Source organism: Myxocyprinus asiaticus, chromosome 38 (genome assembly GCF_019703515.2).
Source record: "Myxocyprinus asiaticus isolate MX2 ecotype Aquarium Trade chromosome 38, UBuf_Myxa_2, whole genome shotgun sequence".
Lineage (NCBI taxonomy): Eukaryota > Metazoa > Chordata > Actinopteri > Cypriniformes > Catostomidae > Myxocyprinus > Myxocyprinus asiaticus.
The window spans coordinates 2,169,028-2,187,163 of NC_059381.1; the positions used below are offsets into that span (position 1 = coordinate 2,169,028).

Below are 18,136 nucleotides of genomic sequence, written 5' to 3' on the forward strand. Positions count from 1 at the left end.
TTACCTCATTGATCATTCTGCGGTGTTCCCTTTGAGTCATCTTGGCTGGACGGCCACTTCTAGAGAGAGTACCCACAGTACTAAATCATCTCCATTTATAGACAATTTGTCTAACTGTGGACAGATGAATATCTAAGCTCTTCGAGTTAACTGTGTTACCCTTTCCAGCTTTATGGAGAGCAACAATTCTTCTAAGATCTCTTTGTTGTGAGGCATAGTCTACGTCAGCAGATGCTCCTTGTCAATAGCAAACTCAAAATGTTTGAGTGCTTTTTATAAGTCAAAGTAGCTGTAACCCACACCTCCAATCTCATTTCATTAATTAGATGCCAGGTTTGTCAACTCCTGACTCTAATTAACTACTGACGTCATAATTCTAGGGGTTCACATACTTTTTCCAACCAACACTGTGAATGTTTGAATGATGTATTCAGTATGTACAAGAACAATACAATAATTTGTGTGTTATTAGTTCAAACAGATTGTGTTTGTTCATTATTGTAACTTAGATGAAGATCAAACCAGATTTTAAGACAAATTTACACATACTGTAAATGCAGGTCATTCCAAAGGGTTCACATACTTTTTTTTTTTTTTTTTGCCACTGTATACTAAAGATGTGCTAATGCCTTTCCATTATATTCCATTACATTGTGTTTTGATTCACTTGCATCAGCAAGGGCCTGACAAGCAATCTTACACTGCCATTTATACACAGTTTTATGGTGAAACTGCCATAAAAAACTTCTAACAAAAAGATACCAGTCTCCCACTTAGCATTTGTGTTTGATGAGTGTGTGAGTGACGTTTATACTCACAGGTGTGACGGGCCAGTGAATAGTTGGAGCCGCCGGTGGTCAAACCGAAACCCTCTGGAGCCTGACTGCTGGTCCGAGCTCGCGACGGTAGTTTAGGGGGTTCGATCTCTGCACCAAACTCCGCCCCGATCACACCCAGCAGGACGATAGCTGTCGCCTGTTTCCTCCTCTCCTCATATGAGTTACAGATCTTCTTAGCATTGGGGGGAAGGTTAGACAGACAACCTACAGACAGTCAGAGAGAGAGAGAGAGACAGATTAATCTACTGTAAATACAAGAAACGACTTTTATAATGTGACACATTTGTGAGTGTAACAATATTCAGTGGAAAATAATACAGGGCAGAAATTGATTTTATTCGCTGGGATTTGATTGGATGTAAACATGTTAGGCTATGATATCATTGGTTAATATTATTTATCCCCGTCCACATGACCTTGGTTACATCAGCAGAAAAGAAAAATCGGTTCCGAGGTGGAGAAAGTTATTAAATAAAGTGCAGTGATGAATCACGCACAATTCGAGACATTAAGTAGTGACTGACTGATATATCGGCTACGCTGATTAATCTGATCTAATTGACTAGTTTTATGTATATAATAAATTATAATCATGTAAATAATACACAATATATCAGTTATCAACTGGAGTCGACCGATAGTGGGTTTTGCCGATACCGATAAATAAGGTGGAGGAAAAGGCCGATAACCGATTAATCGGACGATAGTTTAAAAAAAAAAATTATTTATAGAATAATCAAAGATTTCTTTGTCTTTCCTTACTATGACATGCACAAACATTAAGGCTACAAGAGTCCAAAATGAATAAAATCCCCAAAACAGTTTATTATGCAACCAAAATTCCAATAATAACCAGAACAAATAATATTTGGTGCATAACTTGACTTTTAACTATAAACAAGCCCGAAACACACAGGGGCCTTTTATTTTAAAAATGATAGAAATTTAGCTCCGTTATATATACATCATTTCACCAGATGAGGAATAAACTATCGCGTGAAACTATCGGCAAAGATTTTTGCAGATAACCGTTCCAAAAATCAACTATCGGCACCGATTAATCGGTAAAACCGATGTATCGGTCTACCTCTATTATCAACCACCCTGCTCTCTAGAAATCATTGCATCAGCCATTAAAAATACACATTTCAGTCAAAGAGCATTAAGATTTTTTATTTTTTTAAACAGAGCAAAATTACTGCAGCTCTTTATTTTGTTTTGTTCCAGTCAGATGAAACGACAGTATCTAAAGGTTTGATACAGGCCACATCCACACTAATACGTTTTCAGTTTCCTAATGTCATCCTTTGCCAAAGTATCCGGAAATGGGGTATGCATTTTTTTAAAATGCTCTATTTTCGGTGGAGGTAAACGGCGTTCTAGTGTGGACGAGACACGTAAATGTGGCAAAATCAATGCGTTTTCAAGCGAAAATGTATTAGTGTGGATGGGGTCATAGTTTGGTTTATGGGGCACTGATGATACATTTGGGCCAGCTGTGGCTCAGGTGGTAGAGCAGGTTGGCTACTAATCGCAGGGTTGGCAGTTCGATTCCCGGTCCACATGACTCTACATGCCGAAGTGTCCTTGGGCAAGACACTGAACCCCAAGTTGCTCCCAACTTGGCTAGTGCCTTGCATGGCAACTCTGCCATCATTGGTGTGTGTGAATGGGTGAATGGTGTCACAGTGTAAAGCGCTTTGAAAACCGCTAAGGTTATAAAAAAGCTCTATATAAGTGCAGACCATTTACATACATGTTACCATGGTGACAGCTGCATGTTACAAAAAACACAGATGCACAAGTTCTGTTAAATGTCCACAGCTCGAGTCACATCTGAATTAACACTGTAACGCTTGTGGTGGATTCTGCTTTGTGTTCCAGTCTCTACTGCACTATAAATGTACGGAATGGATCACTACTGAGTGTGTGTGTGCCATAAAGGGAACTCTAGGGGTCTTTGCTTTCGGAAGTGTGGGGCGCGGTCGGATGGGGAGGTTCTTTTGTTACCAAATGTGTGTGTACCACAGGAGCCCCTTAAACACAGGAGGTGCAATTAGTCACACACACACACACACACACACTTCGAAGAGCCTAAAGCAACTATACAAACACATGTCATGCTACAACAGCGGTTCATTCATATCTGACCACTCTAGATGGGAATATTTCCATTTATAAAACAGATACTTTATGTAGAGATGCACAGATGTATCGGCTGCCGATATTTATCAGCCAATTATTGAGCAAAATAAAACCATCGGCATATCTGTTATAAGCATGGTAGTTTATTTAAAATGAATTAAGCACACGCATTGTAAAAACTAAGTGATTCAAATGAACAATCCAGAAACAGCATTATCCATTATCTATTATACCACTATAATATAGATTTTAAAAAGGGATTTTGTTCCTTTGGTTAAAATGTTACATTTTTTCACGATGTTGTTGACATTTCCGTGGAATTGTCCAACATATGCATAGTATGAACTTGTAATGTTCTGTTGTATTAAACTGCAAAAACAGAAGTGCAAAAATGTTTTAGAAGTACAAATAACCTTTTTTTTTTTTTTTTTTAACAAATCAATCACAATGTTAATGTTATGTTTTATCTTCTATTTATCTTTCATTGTGGCTCTCTTTAAAATTGTGGCCTGTCATGTGTTCAACTGATCCAGTGGTCAATGGAAATTATTTATTGTTAGAACAGTAAAAAAAAAAAGCTTTTGTAACTCTTTGTACATTTTTTACATGTCATGCATTTGTCAGATGCTTTTCTCCAAAGCAACTTACAGTGCATTCAATGTACACAATTGATCAGTTTTTTGAGCTCTCTAGGAATCGAACCCATGATAGTGGCGTTGCTAGCGCCATGCTCCAGTTGAGCTACAGGAACGGTAAAAAGGTTCCTGTAGGTTTTAAAGCATAATTGTAAAATCTGATGACAAAATAAGGCAAGTAGCAAAAAAATCGGTATCGGCCTATAGTTTTTTGTTAAAATCGGCATTGGTAAAAAAAATGTATATCGTGTCAGTCATGTTAAAACACTGTTACAATATACAATAGTAACAGCTACAACTCTCTACGGACACACTGGAGAAAGGATCGCCATTGGCTAATAGATTTTTGTTTTTACTCGCCAGACTTTTGACATGACGTAAGCGTAATGCACCTGAAAAAAAAACCTGGATGGGGGTTTCTTCACACATGATTTTTCCTTGTTTGTCATGAATGCAATCACATTTTTTTCTTTTTAAAAATGTACAAATTCCACATTGTATCTATTTATATGATTTCATGAAATTGCATATATAATAATTAAACGAGCTGTCACGGTTTTAAACTTTTTACATAAAACATTCACAAGGATGGAACATAAAAATTAAAATAGAATTCCACATCAAACATTTAAGTGCTAGTGTTTAAAGTTTAAAGTATGATGTAAAACAACAACAACAACAAAAAAAAAACAATTCCATGTTTATGGAGCAAGTTTCACCAAAGATTTGTGAAACTCTTCAATGTTGTTGAAATAATTCATTATGTACGATTCACCTTTAAATATTTATATATTAACACATTTATTACACACTTTGTTAACTGTTTGTTATTTATATACATCATTTGTGCTGTTTACAAGTATTTTCGTTGAGTTATCCGATTGTGTCCTTAACCCTTATGTTGTGTTCGGGTCGTTTTGACCCGGATTACTTTTTTGTTAATTAATCCAATTAGAATAAAATTCCTTGACTTTGTTCACATATGGTGTATGAAAACACACAAAAAACATTGGACCATTTTCTTCATGTTTTTTGGTTTTATTTCACTGTTACACTTATTGTGTTCCCAGTCAAAAATGACCGGCCATTGGAAATGAATGAATACTTCAAATACAGAAATATTAAGTGTTCAGGAGCATCCCAATCCTTTAGATGAGCACATATGTGAATGTGTGTTTGCACACACAAAGCCCTTGGACATGTGTGCGTGCGCACACACACACACACACACACACACACACACACACACACACACACGTGTTGAGCGCCCTTTTGTGCATCATCTTTCCATGTACACTCTTTGAGGAATATTATAAGATCTACTTGTCATCATATGTTGTGTTTGGGCTCGTTTGAATCGGGATAGTCTGCTGTAAGTTACAATATGTCATTGTCTATGTTACATGTATGTTTCAGGAAGTAATAAAGAAAAATGTGACAAAAAGACTCTTATTTATTACTGTATATTTATGTGTGTCTGTGGGAATTTCATACATTAATACTCACTGCAGTTTGACCTCTGAGTGAAACTAATTTCCTCATTGCATTCTACAAATTGAGATCTTTCCAACAGTATATAAGACATGGCTATCTCATCTTTTTTTATGGTTTTACCAACTCTGAATATAATTGTTGTGATAAATTTGCAAATTATGAGAACGAAACAGTTTTTATTTGTCAGCCAATTAAAAAGCATTATTTAAGAATGGGTAGGATCAGCTATATGCATTGTAAAGTCCAGATTCTAAGCTTTAAAATGACACCAGTTTTGTTCAGATCAAGCAAGTGATTGTTAATTTATTATGTAATTATTATATATATATATATGTTTGTTTTCTGCAGGGAGTGCCCCCCCACTAGCTCAGTATGAGCTCAGTTCAATGAATCATTCTATCAATAAAAATAAATATTGTTTTTCAAAATATGTTCAAAAAAGGAGTATAAAACCTGTCATAATTATTATAAAAGAAGTTGATAAACAGATCTAATGCAATATCTTGTGATAATATATGCAATATATGAGAGATTTATAAACAATCTTAGTGGGCCGGTCATTTTTGACCAGGAACACAAAATGTGTTAGCACAAAACGAACACAACACAAGGGTTAATATGCATAACAAGCACTACGACGGTACCGTCTCTTTAAGAACAGCAGCAGTTCAGCGAGTGTCTCGCAAACGTGTTTCAGTTTAGTTGTTTCTTTACCATATCTGTGGAATGTGTGATATAATAATTAATGTTTCTTTTTACTTTTTGATCAACAACTGACTGTAAAGGACAGAAAAGATATTAAAAGAGAAATTATTCAATGAAAATGGATTGCATGGACCTCACCCACAGAGCAAAAAATGTAAACCAGCAATCAAGGTTGTGCAATATTTTGAATGCAGTCACTCCGCTCAACACAGCTCATCATAAACAACCAATAACACAACCAATAATCTCTGTTGTATGATCTCAAAACTACACAACAAATCAATTACTCATATCTGCATGCAAAATCTGTGCTAAAGAAAAATATTGTTTTTGGTCATGGTTTATTTAACATTCGTTATGCATATTAGCATAATGAAGAATATTATGTATTATATATTATATACTATTATTCATACTATATATATATATATATATATATATATATATATATATATATATATATATATATATATATATATATATATTTAGCTCACCCAAATTAAAATGTACTTGATGTGTAATCATTTTGCAGTACATAAGTACATACTTTTATTACTATTTACAGTATATGTGCACCACAAATCATTATCAAATATTGTTTTTCAGATTATGTGTAATAATTAACAGATCTCATATAAAAGGAAACATCTTTTATTTCATTGCTGACCAAAAAGAGAAACGTGTTTTGTCTTTATATCTGTACCTTTGTTTCAAAAGAAAAATCATATTATTTAATTTTTTTTCTGCCTGGCACTAAAAGCTCTAACGCGATTGACTCAGATATTGTTTAATCCTCTGACAGAACGATTGGCCACATCTCTGCTGATTCAATCTGACTCCCCGAATCTCCTCATCCTCTTTCTGTTGGTTGTCAGGTGACCTCTGACCTCTCTGGATGGAGCAGCACTTACAAGTAAATTGGCAGCTCTTGATATCAAAATGTCCACATGACATGTAGACATGACGATTATAGACAAACTCATTATCAATTGATTAATAGAACTTCCAATGGAAACAATTTAATCAGGCATTTCAAATGATTACGTTTGAAATATTTCGTCTTTTTTAGTCTTTTAGTGTAACAAAAAAACAACTGTAACAAAATAATAATAATTTAAAAAAACAAATAGAATAAAAAATGTATTTTACAAAAAAGTGATTTTACTAACAATGTTTGAAAGCACTTCATTAGAATATACCTGCTGAAAAAGCTGTTTTAATTTATTTTATTTCATTTTACATTTGTGCATTTACACTAAAAAATATATTTTATTATAATATAATCATATTTATTTTTTTAAACTTTTAATAACATTTAAATTTCAAAAACTATTTAACAAAAAAAAAAATCCTTAAATAAAGAAATCTTTAAATTAAATAAATAATAGAAAAATGTTAATGTTTTATTAATTTAATTAAATTAAAATTACACAATTCAGTCTGATGGAATTTTGTAACGAAATGTATGCATAAATCTAAAAAAAAATAAAATAAAAAAAGGCTAAAAAAATTTGAGTGAGACTTTGAACATTATAAATAAAAATGTAAACATATGTCCTGTAGTTCCATCCTGATGTGCCATTCTATCCGTGCTTTCATAACTTAATTTTCCCTATAGATATTTACTGGTGTATTTACAGAAATGTAATGCAGTCAAAAGAACGATTTTCTGCCATCATAGCAAACAGTACATGACAAAAATGTGACAATCACATTGAACTGCCTTTATAGATTCACAAACACACTTCGGTTATTAAAAAGTATCATCCCAGAAACATAAACACAACAAGTGCAAACACACATGTCTCATTATATTATATTACCTAGTGAGCTGCCTACATAGTCAGCATTTAAAGTCATCATAGGCAGTTTCATAAGGTCTTAAAATGTGTACATTGAGTTTTGTTTGGAGCACTTAGTAGTATGTAAACATGATATCCAAAAGCAGAACAGGTTGTAGGCAGCTCACTAGATTCTGTCAGATTGTATGATCTGATCATCTTTGTTTAATCAGTGTCTGTATGTCTTCTTACCTGCAATATTAAAGACTAAAATCAAAGCCATGACAACACAACAAACACTGAAATATTTATAATCCTCAGTGGAGGGCAGTCAACACCTGATCACGTGGTGTGAGTGTGTGTTTTCTATACCACACACAAGTCCTGCTATTAATATTACAGTTAGCAGTGTATAGAATACTAGTAAACAAACACATGCACCTAACCCAAAAAGTATTAAACACACACACACAAATGCAACACACGTACACACACGCACACACGTGCACGCACGCGCACACACACACGCACGCACATACGCACAGACACACACATACACACACACACACCTTTCTCTAAACTTCTCATACAATGCAAGTGTAATCTACAAACAAATGCTGTTTAAGTTTTTCTAAGAAGGTGATTTATAGTGGATGGATGAAGTCCAAACCGGTCTTGTTAAAAGTCATAATTTGCACAAGACGGCAAAAATTGAAATTAATTTTATAAGTCGGCTCGTACAAAAACCATCAACTTTTACTCCCATAAAGAAAAACAAATTAACCACACTCAAAAAATATTAAAAAAATAAATAATAATAAAATGTAAGATTTATGCATTTCAATATAATAACAAAATAAAAACTTCAATTTGAAGGAATTTTGTTATTACATAGAAATGCGTTAATCATTAAAATTGGCTTAAATATTTTTTTGAGTGCAACGAAGGATGTTAACACGATTTTAAGTAAGTGCAACCCCTTACTTAAATCTTCAACAATGCAGACCTGCCAGCGGGTTTAAACGTTCACTGTCGCGAACAGTTTACACTTAAAATGTTCAAGTCTCCAAATATAGAAGTCAGTTATATGAGGAATCATTTGAAAGCTTAGAATCTGAACGTTTCATAGATAATCATCACTTCTGCATTTATGTTACATAAAAAAACAAAATAAGGCCTCAAAACATTCACGTCGCAAATCAGCGCCACCTAGTGGCCATGTGGTAGAAATATTAATATAAAAATAAAAGTCTTTAAAATAGCACGTAAATAGACAAGTTATATATCAAATGAAAGCTCTCGTTTTTAGGAATATGACTGTATAGCTAATTGTGTGTTAATTTTGTTGCCCTAATCCCCACAGTTCAAAAGATTTTCAAAAGAATCACAAGTGAAATTTGATTTCTGTAAAGTCATCAAATACAAGCGTCTCATTTATGCTCTGATCACTGCTGCTGGAAGCCCCAAATAGCTAAAAACTTTATATCTGCTTTTACCTTAGGAAGTTCTCTAAAATATAAGCCATTGTTTACTTGTCTGTGAGCTTGCTTGTGTGAATAATCCAATGTTATATCTTAGATGTCCAGAACAAAATATGCCATCCAGAAGGAAAAGCATGCTAAACACATCATCGGAAATATATGTTATCGACTGTTGATCATAAAATATTATATACCATCGTAACTACATTTCAGATCTGTAAATTATGATGACTGCGGTCATCTAGTGGGATAAAATAAGACCTTTTTGGAGGGAGATGGAGTGAAAAGAACCAGAATTACAAGCTTACAAAGTTAGGAAAACAAAAACAAAAAACATAATAATAATAAAAAAACTAAAAAAAAAACTTCTGTTTATCATAAGATTATAAACATACAGTGGAGGGCCTGGATAGCTCAGCGAGTATTGACGCTGACTATCACCCCTGGAGTCGCGAGTTTGAATCCAGGATGTGCTGAGTGACTCCAGCCAGGTCTCCTAAGCAACCAAATTGGCCCGGTTACTAGGGAGGATAGAGTCACATGGGGTAACCTCCTCATGGTCACTATAATGTGGTTCTCGCTCTCAGTGGGGCGCGTGGTGAGTTGTGCGTATGCCGCGGAGAATAGCGTGAAGCCTCCACACGCACTACGTCTCCGTGGTAACGTGCTCAACAAGCCACGTGATAAGATGCACGGATTGACGGTCTCAGACGCGGAGGCATCTGAGATTCGTCCTCCACCACCCGGATTGATGCAAGTCACTACGCCACCACGAGGACTTGAAGCGCATTGGGAATTGGGCATTCCAGATTGGGGAGGGGGTTCTCTGAAAAATTAGACCAATTTTTGGCAATTAGTCCACATTATGTGTAAACGGTGAGCTTTTAAATTTGAGTGTGAAAAATTTCGGACGGCAGCTCAAAAATGCCTCAGAGTTGAAGAGGTTACACCCTAAACCTAACCATGATTTTAATAGGAAAATTACTTTTGTACCACAGGAGAAAGAGAAACAAAGACTGACTTACATCAGTCATTTGAATAAATAAATAAGGAATGAGTAACCAAATTGGTTCACTGACGTTTCCTTTCTTAAAATAAAGTTGAATAGGAAGAAGAAAAAAAAAATGACGAGTTGTCATGATAAAGTCAGTTTCTCTCATTCTTCAAACAAGATAAATATACTTAACGCAAAATTGTGTCGATATCACATTTCAAGAGAATATAATTTGAATTAAATGCATTTTTGTTACAACACGAAAACTAAACCCAATTCAAGACTCAGAAAAGTAAGTATTATCTTACACAGTCTTGTTTTAAGGATGTTTAGATACTTTACTGATGGACAAAACAAAATCAATGATTCAGAAATTATTATTATTTATTTTTTGCATTGCATTACATTGCAAATGCCACTAGGTTTTGATATTCTGTTATTTAATGCAATAAGAATGATACATTTTATAAGTGTAACTTAAGTGCCATAACACTTTTTTGGGGCCGTTGTATTTATGAGGCCTTACAGTGTGAAACTAATATGAAAAGAGAATTGATCATTACTGAACAGAGAGAAAGAGAGAGAGCAATAGAGTGATAATCTGATGAAAGAAACGGCCTTTCCATCCTTTAGGTGCCTAACATGGCTGCCACGGCCGGCGTCGATGTGTGTGTGTGTGTGTGTGTGTGTGTGTGTGTGTGTGTGTGTGTGTGTGTGTGTGTGTGTGCGTGAGCTGAATCAATACCGCGTGCTACATTCAAGGTGAAACCAAATCAAACAGTGATGAGGAACACAGCAGATGCACAATACCAAAATACACACACGCTAAATACTGAATATACACGTACACAGACCCTGTATACACATGCACACACCTCAAATATACATGTACACACACAACTGTACAGCTTTCATATCTAAATTGATAGAAATAATTTTCATGCAATACAATTTTTAATGGTTTGTGTTTATTTCACTCTGTTTAGATGATCATAGTTTTTAACATGTATTAATTTTTTTCTTTTTTTTATAATGGATTTTCATAGTTTAATATTAAAAGTCTGGGTCTGTGACTAAAACAATCAAATCCATACATAAAAGACAGTTGAAAAGTACCAAAAATAAATTATAAAGACCTGGTTACACTTTCTATGAAGCCTATATTTATAATGCATTATACATGCATCATACTGCATTCATAATGTCTCATAATACACCTTATAATAAGTTATAACCTATCATATATAATTATAACTACAGTTATAATACATTATAAGACTTTCCCTATTCATAGTTATACTTTAGAGTATAATGCATTATAACACAAGCAACATCCCATTTTAACACAGCAGAAGTTAATCAAATTAATCGTATAATTGCTGTATAGTGTAAACTGGCTTTATGATGTAATCATATTATAAGTGCTCTTTACCTGCTTTAAGTAATGTTACAAAAGCAATATCTTCTTATACAAGTCAAACTTATATAATGGAAGTTATTTATAAAATAAGTCTCCAAATGAGATGCACAAACATTAAAGTTAATGTATAGAATCAGTTTGATTTGGGTGTGTTTACACCGAAGAAGATTAACATACATATTGAGAGAGTTTCTGATATATTTGAACCTTGTAGCTTTACAAGTGTTGTTTCGTAATATCTCAAAATGTACATTGAATGTGTGTAATTTTGTGTTTAGTGCATGTGTAATGTATATAACTTCCAGCAATGTCTTATAACCACTTAAAAATATCTTATAGATGTTTATAAGAACACATTGCTTTTGTCACTTTCCTTAAAGCATACCTATATATTACAAATACTGTATATATATATATATATAATGCATTATAACTTCTGCAGATAAAATTAAATGTTGCTTGTGTTATAGTGCATGATACTCTAAAAGTATAACTATGAATAGGTAATTATTATAATGTATTATAATTGTGGTTACAATTATATATGAGAAGTTATAACATTATAAGGTGTATTATGAGACATTATTAATGCATTATAAATATGGGCTTCATAGAAAGTGTTATCATTCAGATTAAATGAGACCTTCATATACAGTAACGAAAAATCTGAAATCTGCTCATTTTGATAGCTCTAAGTTGAAGAAACATGCATATATATCAGAATAAAAATCAAACATTCTGGAATAAATAAACAAAATAATACATTCAGTTCAAAAAGCACAATGTTTTGATTTAAGAAATCATCTATTCTGGTTCATAAGCGATTCCATATTCACATTTATTTTATTTAATTTAATTGTGCATGACATTTTTATGAGATGTTTTGATGTATTTAAAATGATCATATCAATACTGTCATCTGTCAGTGTTTATCAGTCAGGCGGTTTAATGGTTACAATGACAATTGCAGTGACCAATAATATTATTGCAAAAATGCAGCCATCATTTTCACTTCTGTCATTATAATTGGAGAAAATCACTCTGACGATCTGCGTTTTGTAATATTTCACGTCGGATGCAATAAGCCACAGAACGGTCTCGTGGATGGATTACACAGTCTCTGTGTTAGGTGCACCGTATTGATTTTTGAACATTATTGATGGCGTTTCTTTAATACCAGACGATCTATTTTAATGTCATTGTACCTGAATTGCATTTGCTGCTCTCTGCGTCCAAACAAAATCAACTAAAAAGGACGGGTTTCTCTCCATGTATGTGCATTTTTCATTTCCATCTGAAAACGACAGGGATAAGGGTGGACGGATAATAAAATTATCAAAGAAGAGAGAGCATCAGTTAAACGAGAGAGAGAGAAAGAAAAAAATAAGACAGACGCAGTAAATGTTCCTTCATGCTGTGCAGCCGATCAATACCATCATGCAGCCCAAACGCCGCAGATTCGCTCAGACATTCCTGCGACAATCACTCGGCATTCTAGATTCCAGCCGGGCGCCGCACTGAGCATGCTCCGACATCATGGATTATCAGCTCCCATGATGCACTGCTTGCACAGCCGGCCTGTTCACCTCATTGATCACCGATACACACGCAGGTAAAATTTGATAGCAGGGGCTTGTGGGAACGGATTGATTGTTCATGCCCTACAATGTAGGAAAAAATCCCATGCTTGCTTTGTAATATATGCTGTTTTTGCTGTGCTTTTAATATCAAAGCAAAACCAAACACTCCTTTTTTCGATTTACTTTGTCTTTCCACATTAGTGACCCAGAAACCAGGATATTTGTCCCAAAAAACTAAAGATGGAAAATGCAGCACAGAATTCACTTAGAAACATCCAGTGAGTCCAAACGCAATTTATAAGCGCGAGAGAAGAGGATACGACCTTCTCCGGCCCGCAACTCTGAAGGTTAAACACATTTTTATACTTTAAAATGCACACATGATTCAGAGCTCACATGTGGAGTTTTATAATCAAGTAGAATAAGGGAGTGTCTTTGAATACAGAGTAGATTACGACCCAACACAAAAACACGCACATATAACCTTTTTTAAAGTCTTAAAGGACCTTTTAAAGGTAAGAGTCATTCATTCGGACTAAAACGGTTTCATGTCGTCATTAAACATCTGCACTCTCGCTCTCTCTCTCGGAATGAGATATTTGATAAAAGTGTCAGATTGTTTAGAGATGACGGACGTGTATCTATAGATTTCAATAAAACATTTTGAGCTTATGGCAGCCTTCAGAAAGATGATAACATTCAATCAACCACACTTTAATATTTCACACTGACAAAATTCTTATGGGACACAAATATCCCAAAATATTAAAGTAAATGTTTTCAAATTGTCCAATTTAGTTGAGTTGTGATGTTGAAACTCATATTAACCCTATAAAGCTGTGTGTATGAAATATGATACACAACGTTTCACTCTCTGTTCAAGCTGATGAGCCAAACAGCCTATGGTATGTACGTTTCACATGTTTATGGCACCATCTAGTGGTTATTTGTGAAAAAGTGGTTTCAATGTTTATATCGATCTATTTAAAATGGTGCAAAAGTGACTTATGTTGGGATAAATGACAGCTTATTTTAATAAAGTTAAAGTGACAGTCATTATTATATTTTAAAATGAGTATTTGCTGAATATAAGCAACTTGTGCTTGGTTCAAATTTTGAATATTATTTTATTGAAAACGCCTCTTTGAAATCCATGTATTAAATATGATACAACAGGCTTTTGAGGAATATCTCTCAATCACCATTACATTACATTCATGCACACCACAAAAAACAATCAGAGCTCTGAAAATTCTGACATGTACGTTTGATAAGATATATTTAAAGTGTGAACTAATATTTCAGTGTATTTTCATATATGCTGTGTGCTCTGTCATTATGAATGAATGAATGAATGTTACATTTATATAATGTTTTTCGGACACTACACTCAAAGCGCTTTACACAGTGAACAGGGGACTCTTCTCAACCACCACCAGTGTGCAGCATCCACCTGGATGATGCGACAGCAGCCATATTGTGCCAGTATGCTCACCACACACCAGCTATAGGTGGTGAGGAAAGAGTATAGTGATACAGCCAATTAATGGATGGGGATTATTAGGAGGCCATGATTGAGAAGGGCCAATAGGGGGAATTTGGCCAGGACACCAGGGTTTCTTTACGAGAAGTGCTCTAGGATTTTATGACCACAGAGAGTCAGGACCTCGGTTTAACGTCTCATCCGAAGGATGGTGCCTTTTTACAGTATAGTGTCCCCATCACTATACTGGGGTATTAGGACCCACACAGAGCGCAGGGTGAGCACCCCCTGCTGACCTCCCTAATACCTCTTCCAGCAGCAACCTTAGTTTTCCCCAGGAGGTCTCCCATCCAGGTACTGACCAGGCTCAACCCTGCTTAGCTTCAGGGGGCAACCGGTCTTGAAGTACAGGGTGATATAGCTGCTGGCTTAATATAGATTATAAGATTATAAAGATCTCACTATTTTACATTACAAGCTATTATGATGTCATCTTACCATAAGTTCCTGAGACCCAGTGAGATAAAGTTTGACAATTTCCCTTTTTTAAATGTCAATATAGTGTTTGGTGCATAAAATACATATGATAAATATTGTTTATTTTGTATCTGATGTGCTGAATTGAACTGTGACACATTTCAATCCATATTAATAGAGTAAGGAGAGGAAGTTGTCATGGCCAAACTCTCAAACATTTGGTATCTCTGAAAAGCCCAGAGAGTCCTCTGATAATACCCCAAGATTTACCACTGTACAAAAACTACATAACAAATGTCCTACACAAAAATGAATTACTGGACCTCAGGAGGATAATGACGTTTAAAGTCTAATGGATCAAATATGATACATAAAAAAAAAACTAAAAAAACATGTGCAACTTTTTTTTCTTACGATTTAATTTTATAGTTTGTCTAATTTGTACTAAAAACAGTTTTCTGTATATATATATATATATATATATAATAATAAAAAAAAATTCTGACAATTCCTTCATATGTCAGGCTTTACAGTGTAAGAGAAAAAAAAACTATAGATGCAGGGATATGTCTGTGATCATATTAATGTCTGGTAATATTAGCATTTTATAAAATGATTAGTATCAGTGTGATCAGGCCAATATGTTTAGTCGGGGGGCCTGGGTAGCTCAGTGGTAAAAGACGCTGGCTACCACCCCTGGAGTTCGCTAGTTCGAATCCCAGGGCATGCTGAGTGACTCCAGCCAGGTCACATGGGGTAACCACCTCGTGGTCGCTATAATGTAATTTGTTCTCGGTGGGACGTGTGGCGAGTTGAGCGCGGATGCCGCGGTGGATGCGCTATGTCACCGTGGCAATGTGCTCAACAAGCCACATGATAAGATGCATGGGTTGATGGTCTCAGACGCAGAGGCAACTGGGATCCAAATCACTACGCGACCACGAGGACTTAAAAGCACACATCCAAATTGGGTGAAAAAAAAAAACATGTTTAGTCATGGAAGGCTAAATGCATGCTGTGTAGTCTGTAAGATGACACCACCTTATTTGCATTATAACTAGGCATGTAACAATACACAAACTTCAAGATACGATTAGATACAAAGTCTCACGTAACGATACGATACTATAAAAATTAAAAAACAGCACCCACAAATGTTTCGCTCAAACATATTCAAGGATTCAACATAAATGTCTTTTAAATCATAAATGTCTGACCCAATTCTCTATAATAAAGTAACTTAAACAACAGCACTGCATTTATTTTGACTGACTGAAATAAGAAAAACTCAAGAAAACTTAGTTTGTCTACACTCAAGTTGTTTATATTTGTATAGCGTTTTTCACAATACACATTGTTTCAAAGCAGCTTTATAGAAAATCAATCTTAAAGTCCCCAGTGCTTAAGCTTAAGCGACTGTAGCAAGGAAACAACTCCTTTCAATATTATTTAATGGTGAGTAAAAAAAACAAAAAACTCGAGAGGAACCTGACCTCTGGTTTTACGTATATTTACATAATCCAAATTATTTCGCGACTTGAGCAAGAACCGATCGGCATACGTAATTTTATTGGCCTCTTCCCCCGTTTCACTTTGCATGTAAACTAGAGGTAGACCGATATATCGGTTTTACCGATTAATCGGTGCCAATAGTTGCTTTTTGGAACTATCGGTTATCAGTTATGTCGATAGCTGCCGCTAGTCTTTTTCATCATTTCAAAATAAGAGTCCCTGGTGTGTTTTGGGTTTGTTTATACCTAAAAGTCCCGCGTTATGCACCAAATTAGATTTTTTGGATTAGATTATTGGGATTTTGATTGAACAATAAACTGCATTTGGGATTTTATTCATTTTGGACACTTTGCCCACCATAGCAAAGAAAGAATAAAATTATTTTGACATTTTATAAATAAATTTGAAAAACTATCGGCCGATTAATCGGTTATCGGCCTTTCCCCACCACCTTAGTTATCGGTATCGGCAAAATCCCCTATCGGCCGACCTTTATTGTAAACTTTACCGCCGCTATTACGGCTTATAACATGTGCGCAAGTGTTGTGCTCATACTCGTTTACCCGTTCATTTTGCATGTAAACTAGAGGTAGACCGATATATCGGTTTTACCGATTAATCGGTGCCAATAGTCGCTTTTTGGAACTATCAGTTATCGGTTATGTCGATAGCTGCCGCTAGTTTTTTTCATCATTTCAAAATAAGAGTCCCTGGTGTGTTTTGGGTTTGTTTATACCTAAAAGTCCCGCGTTATGCACCAAATTAGATTTTTTATCCTGGATATTATTGGGTTTTTTGGTTGAACAATAAACTGCATCTGGGATTTTATTCATTTTGGACACTTTGCCCGCCATAGCAAAGAAATAAAGAAAATTATTTTGACATTTTATAAATACATTTGAAAAACTATCGGCCGATTAATCGGTTATCGGCATCGGCAAAATCCCCTATCGGCCGACCTTTATTGTAAACTTTACCGCCGCTATTATGGCTTATAACATGTGCGCAAGTGTTGTGCTCATACCCATTTACATTTCAACGTCAAAAGCAAAGAATAATAAGTGTCATGTAATTGTCAGATTTTTGAATAAGCTTGGTTTTGTTACTTATGAGCATCTTGCTCAGTGTCATGCTCCGTGTCATTTGGGAGCGGTGCAACTTTGCTGCTCCTGTGTTTCTGCATCGCCGCTGCTCCGGTGAGTAGATTGTTTCGCAGCTTTCATTGTTGCGCTACTTGGTTTTAATTACACTATAACGTGTTTGCTTATGTATCGTACGATACATATGGTATTGAATCATGAGCGCCGTATTATATGATACAATACGATATTTTTTACACCCCTAATTATAACACTTTACACACATTTTTGATCATGAACCGTTAATTTTGAGTAGAAATTGAACTCCAGACTTCACAAAAACAAGAAGTTACCAAACGTGAAAGCAAAATCAACAATAACAACAGTGTACATAAAACTGGCAAACAGTGAAACCTTTCAAGCCAATTAATTATTCAAGCCCCTAACTTACCGAAAAGTTAACTACGTTTACTTACTTTTAAAATTAATTTATATCAGTGACTAAATATTG

The 18,136-nt window shown here is 34.9% G+C and overlaps 1 protein-coding gene across 3 annotated transcripts in view; it reads right to left on the reverse strand.

Annotated features, from left to right (window-relative positions):
* Positions 1–18,136, reverse strand: part of LOC127429231 (WD repeat-containing protein 7-like) — a 157,041-nt gene that overhangs the window by 41,154 nt on the left and 97,751 nt on the right. For all 3 annotated transcript variants that reach the window (XM_051678125.1, XM_051678124.1, XM_051678123.1), the window contains one exon: positions 819–1,043. In XM_051678125.1, the coding sequence (XP_051534085.1) occupies positions 819–1,043 (225 nt within the window). The remainder of the gene's footprint in view (positions 1–818; positions 1,044–18,136) is intronic.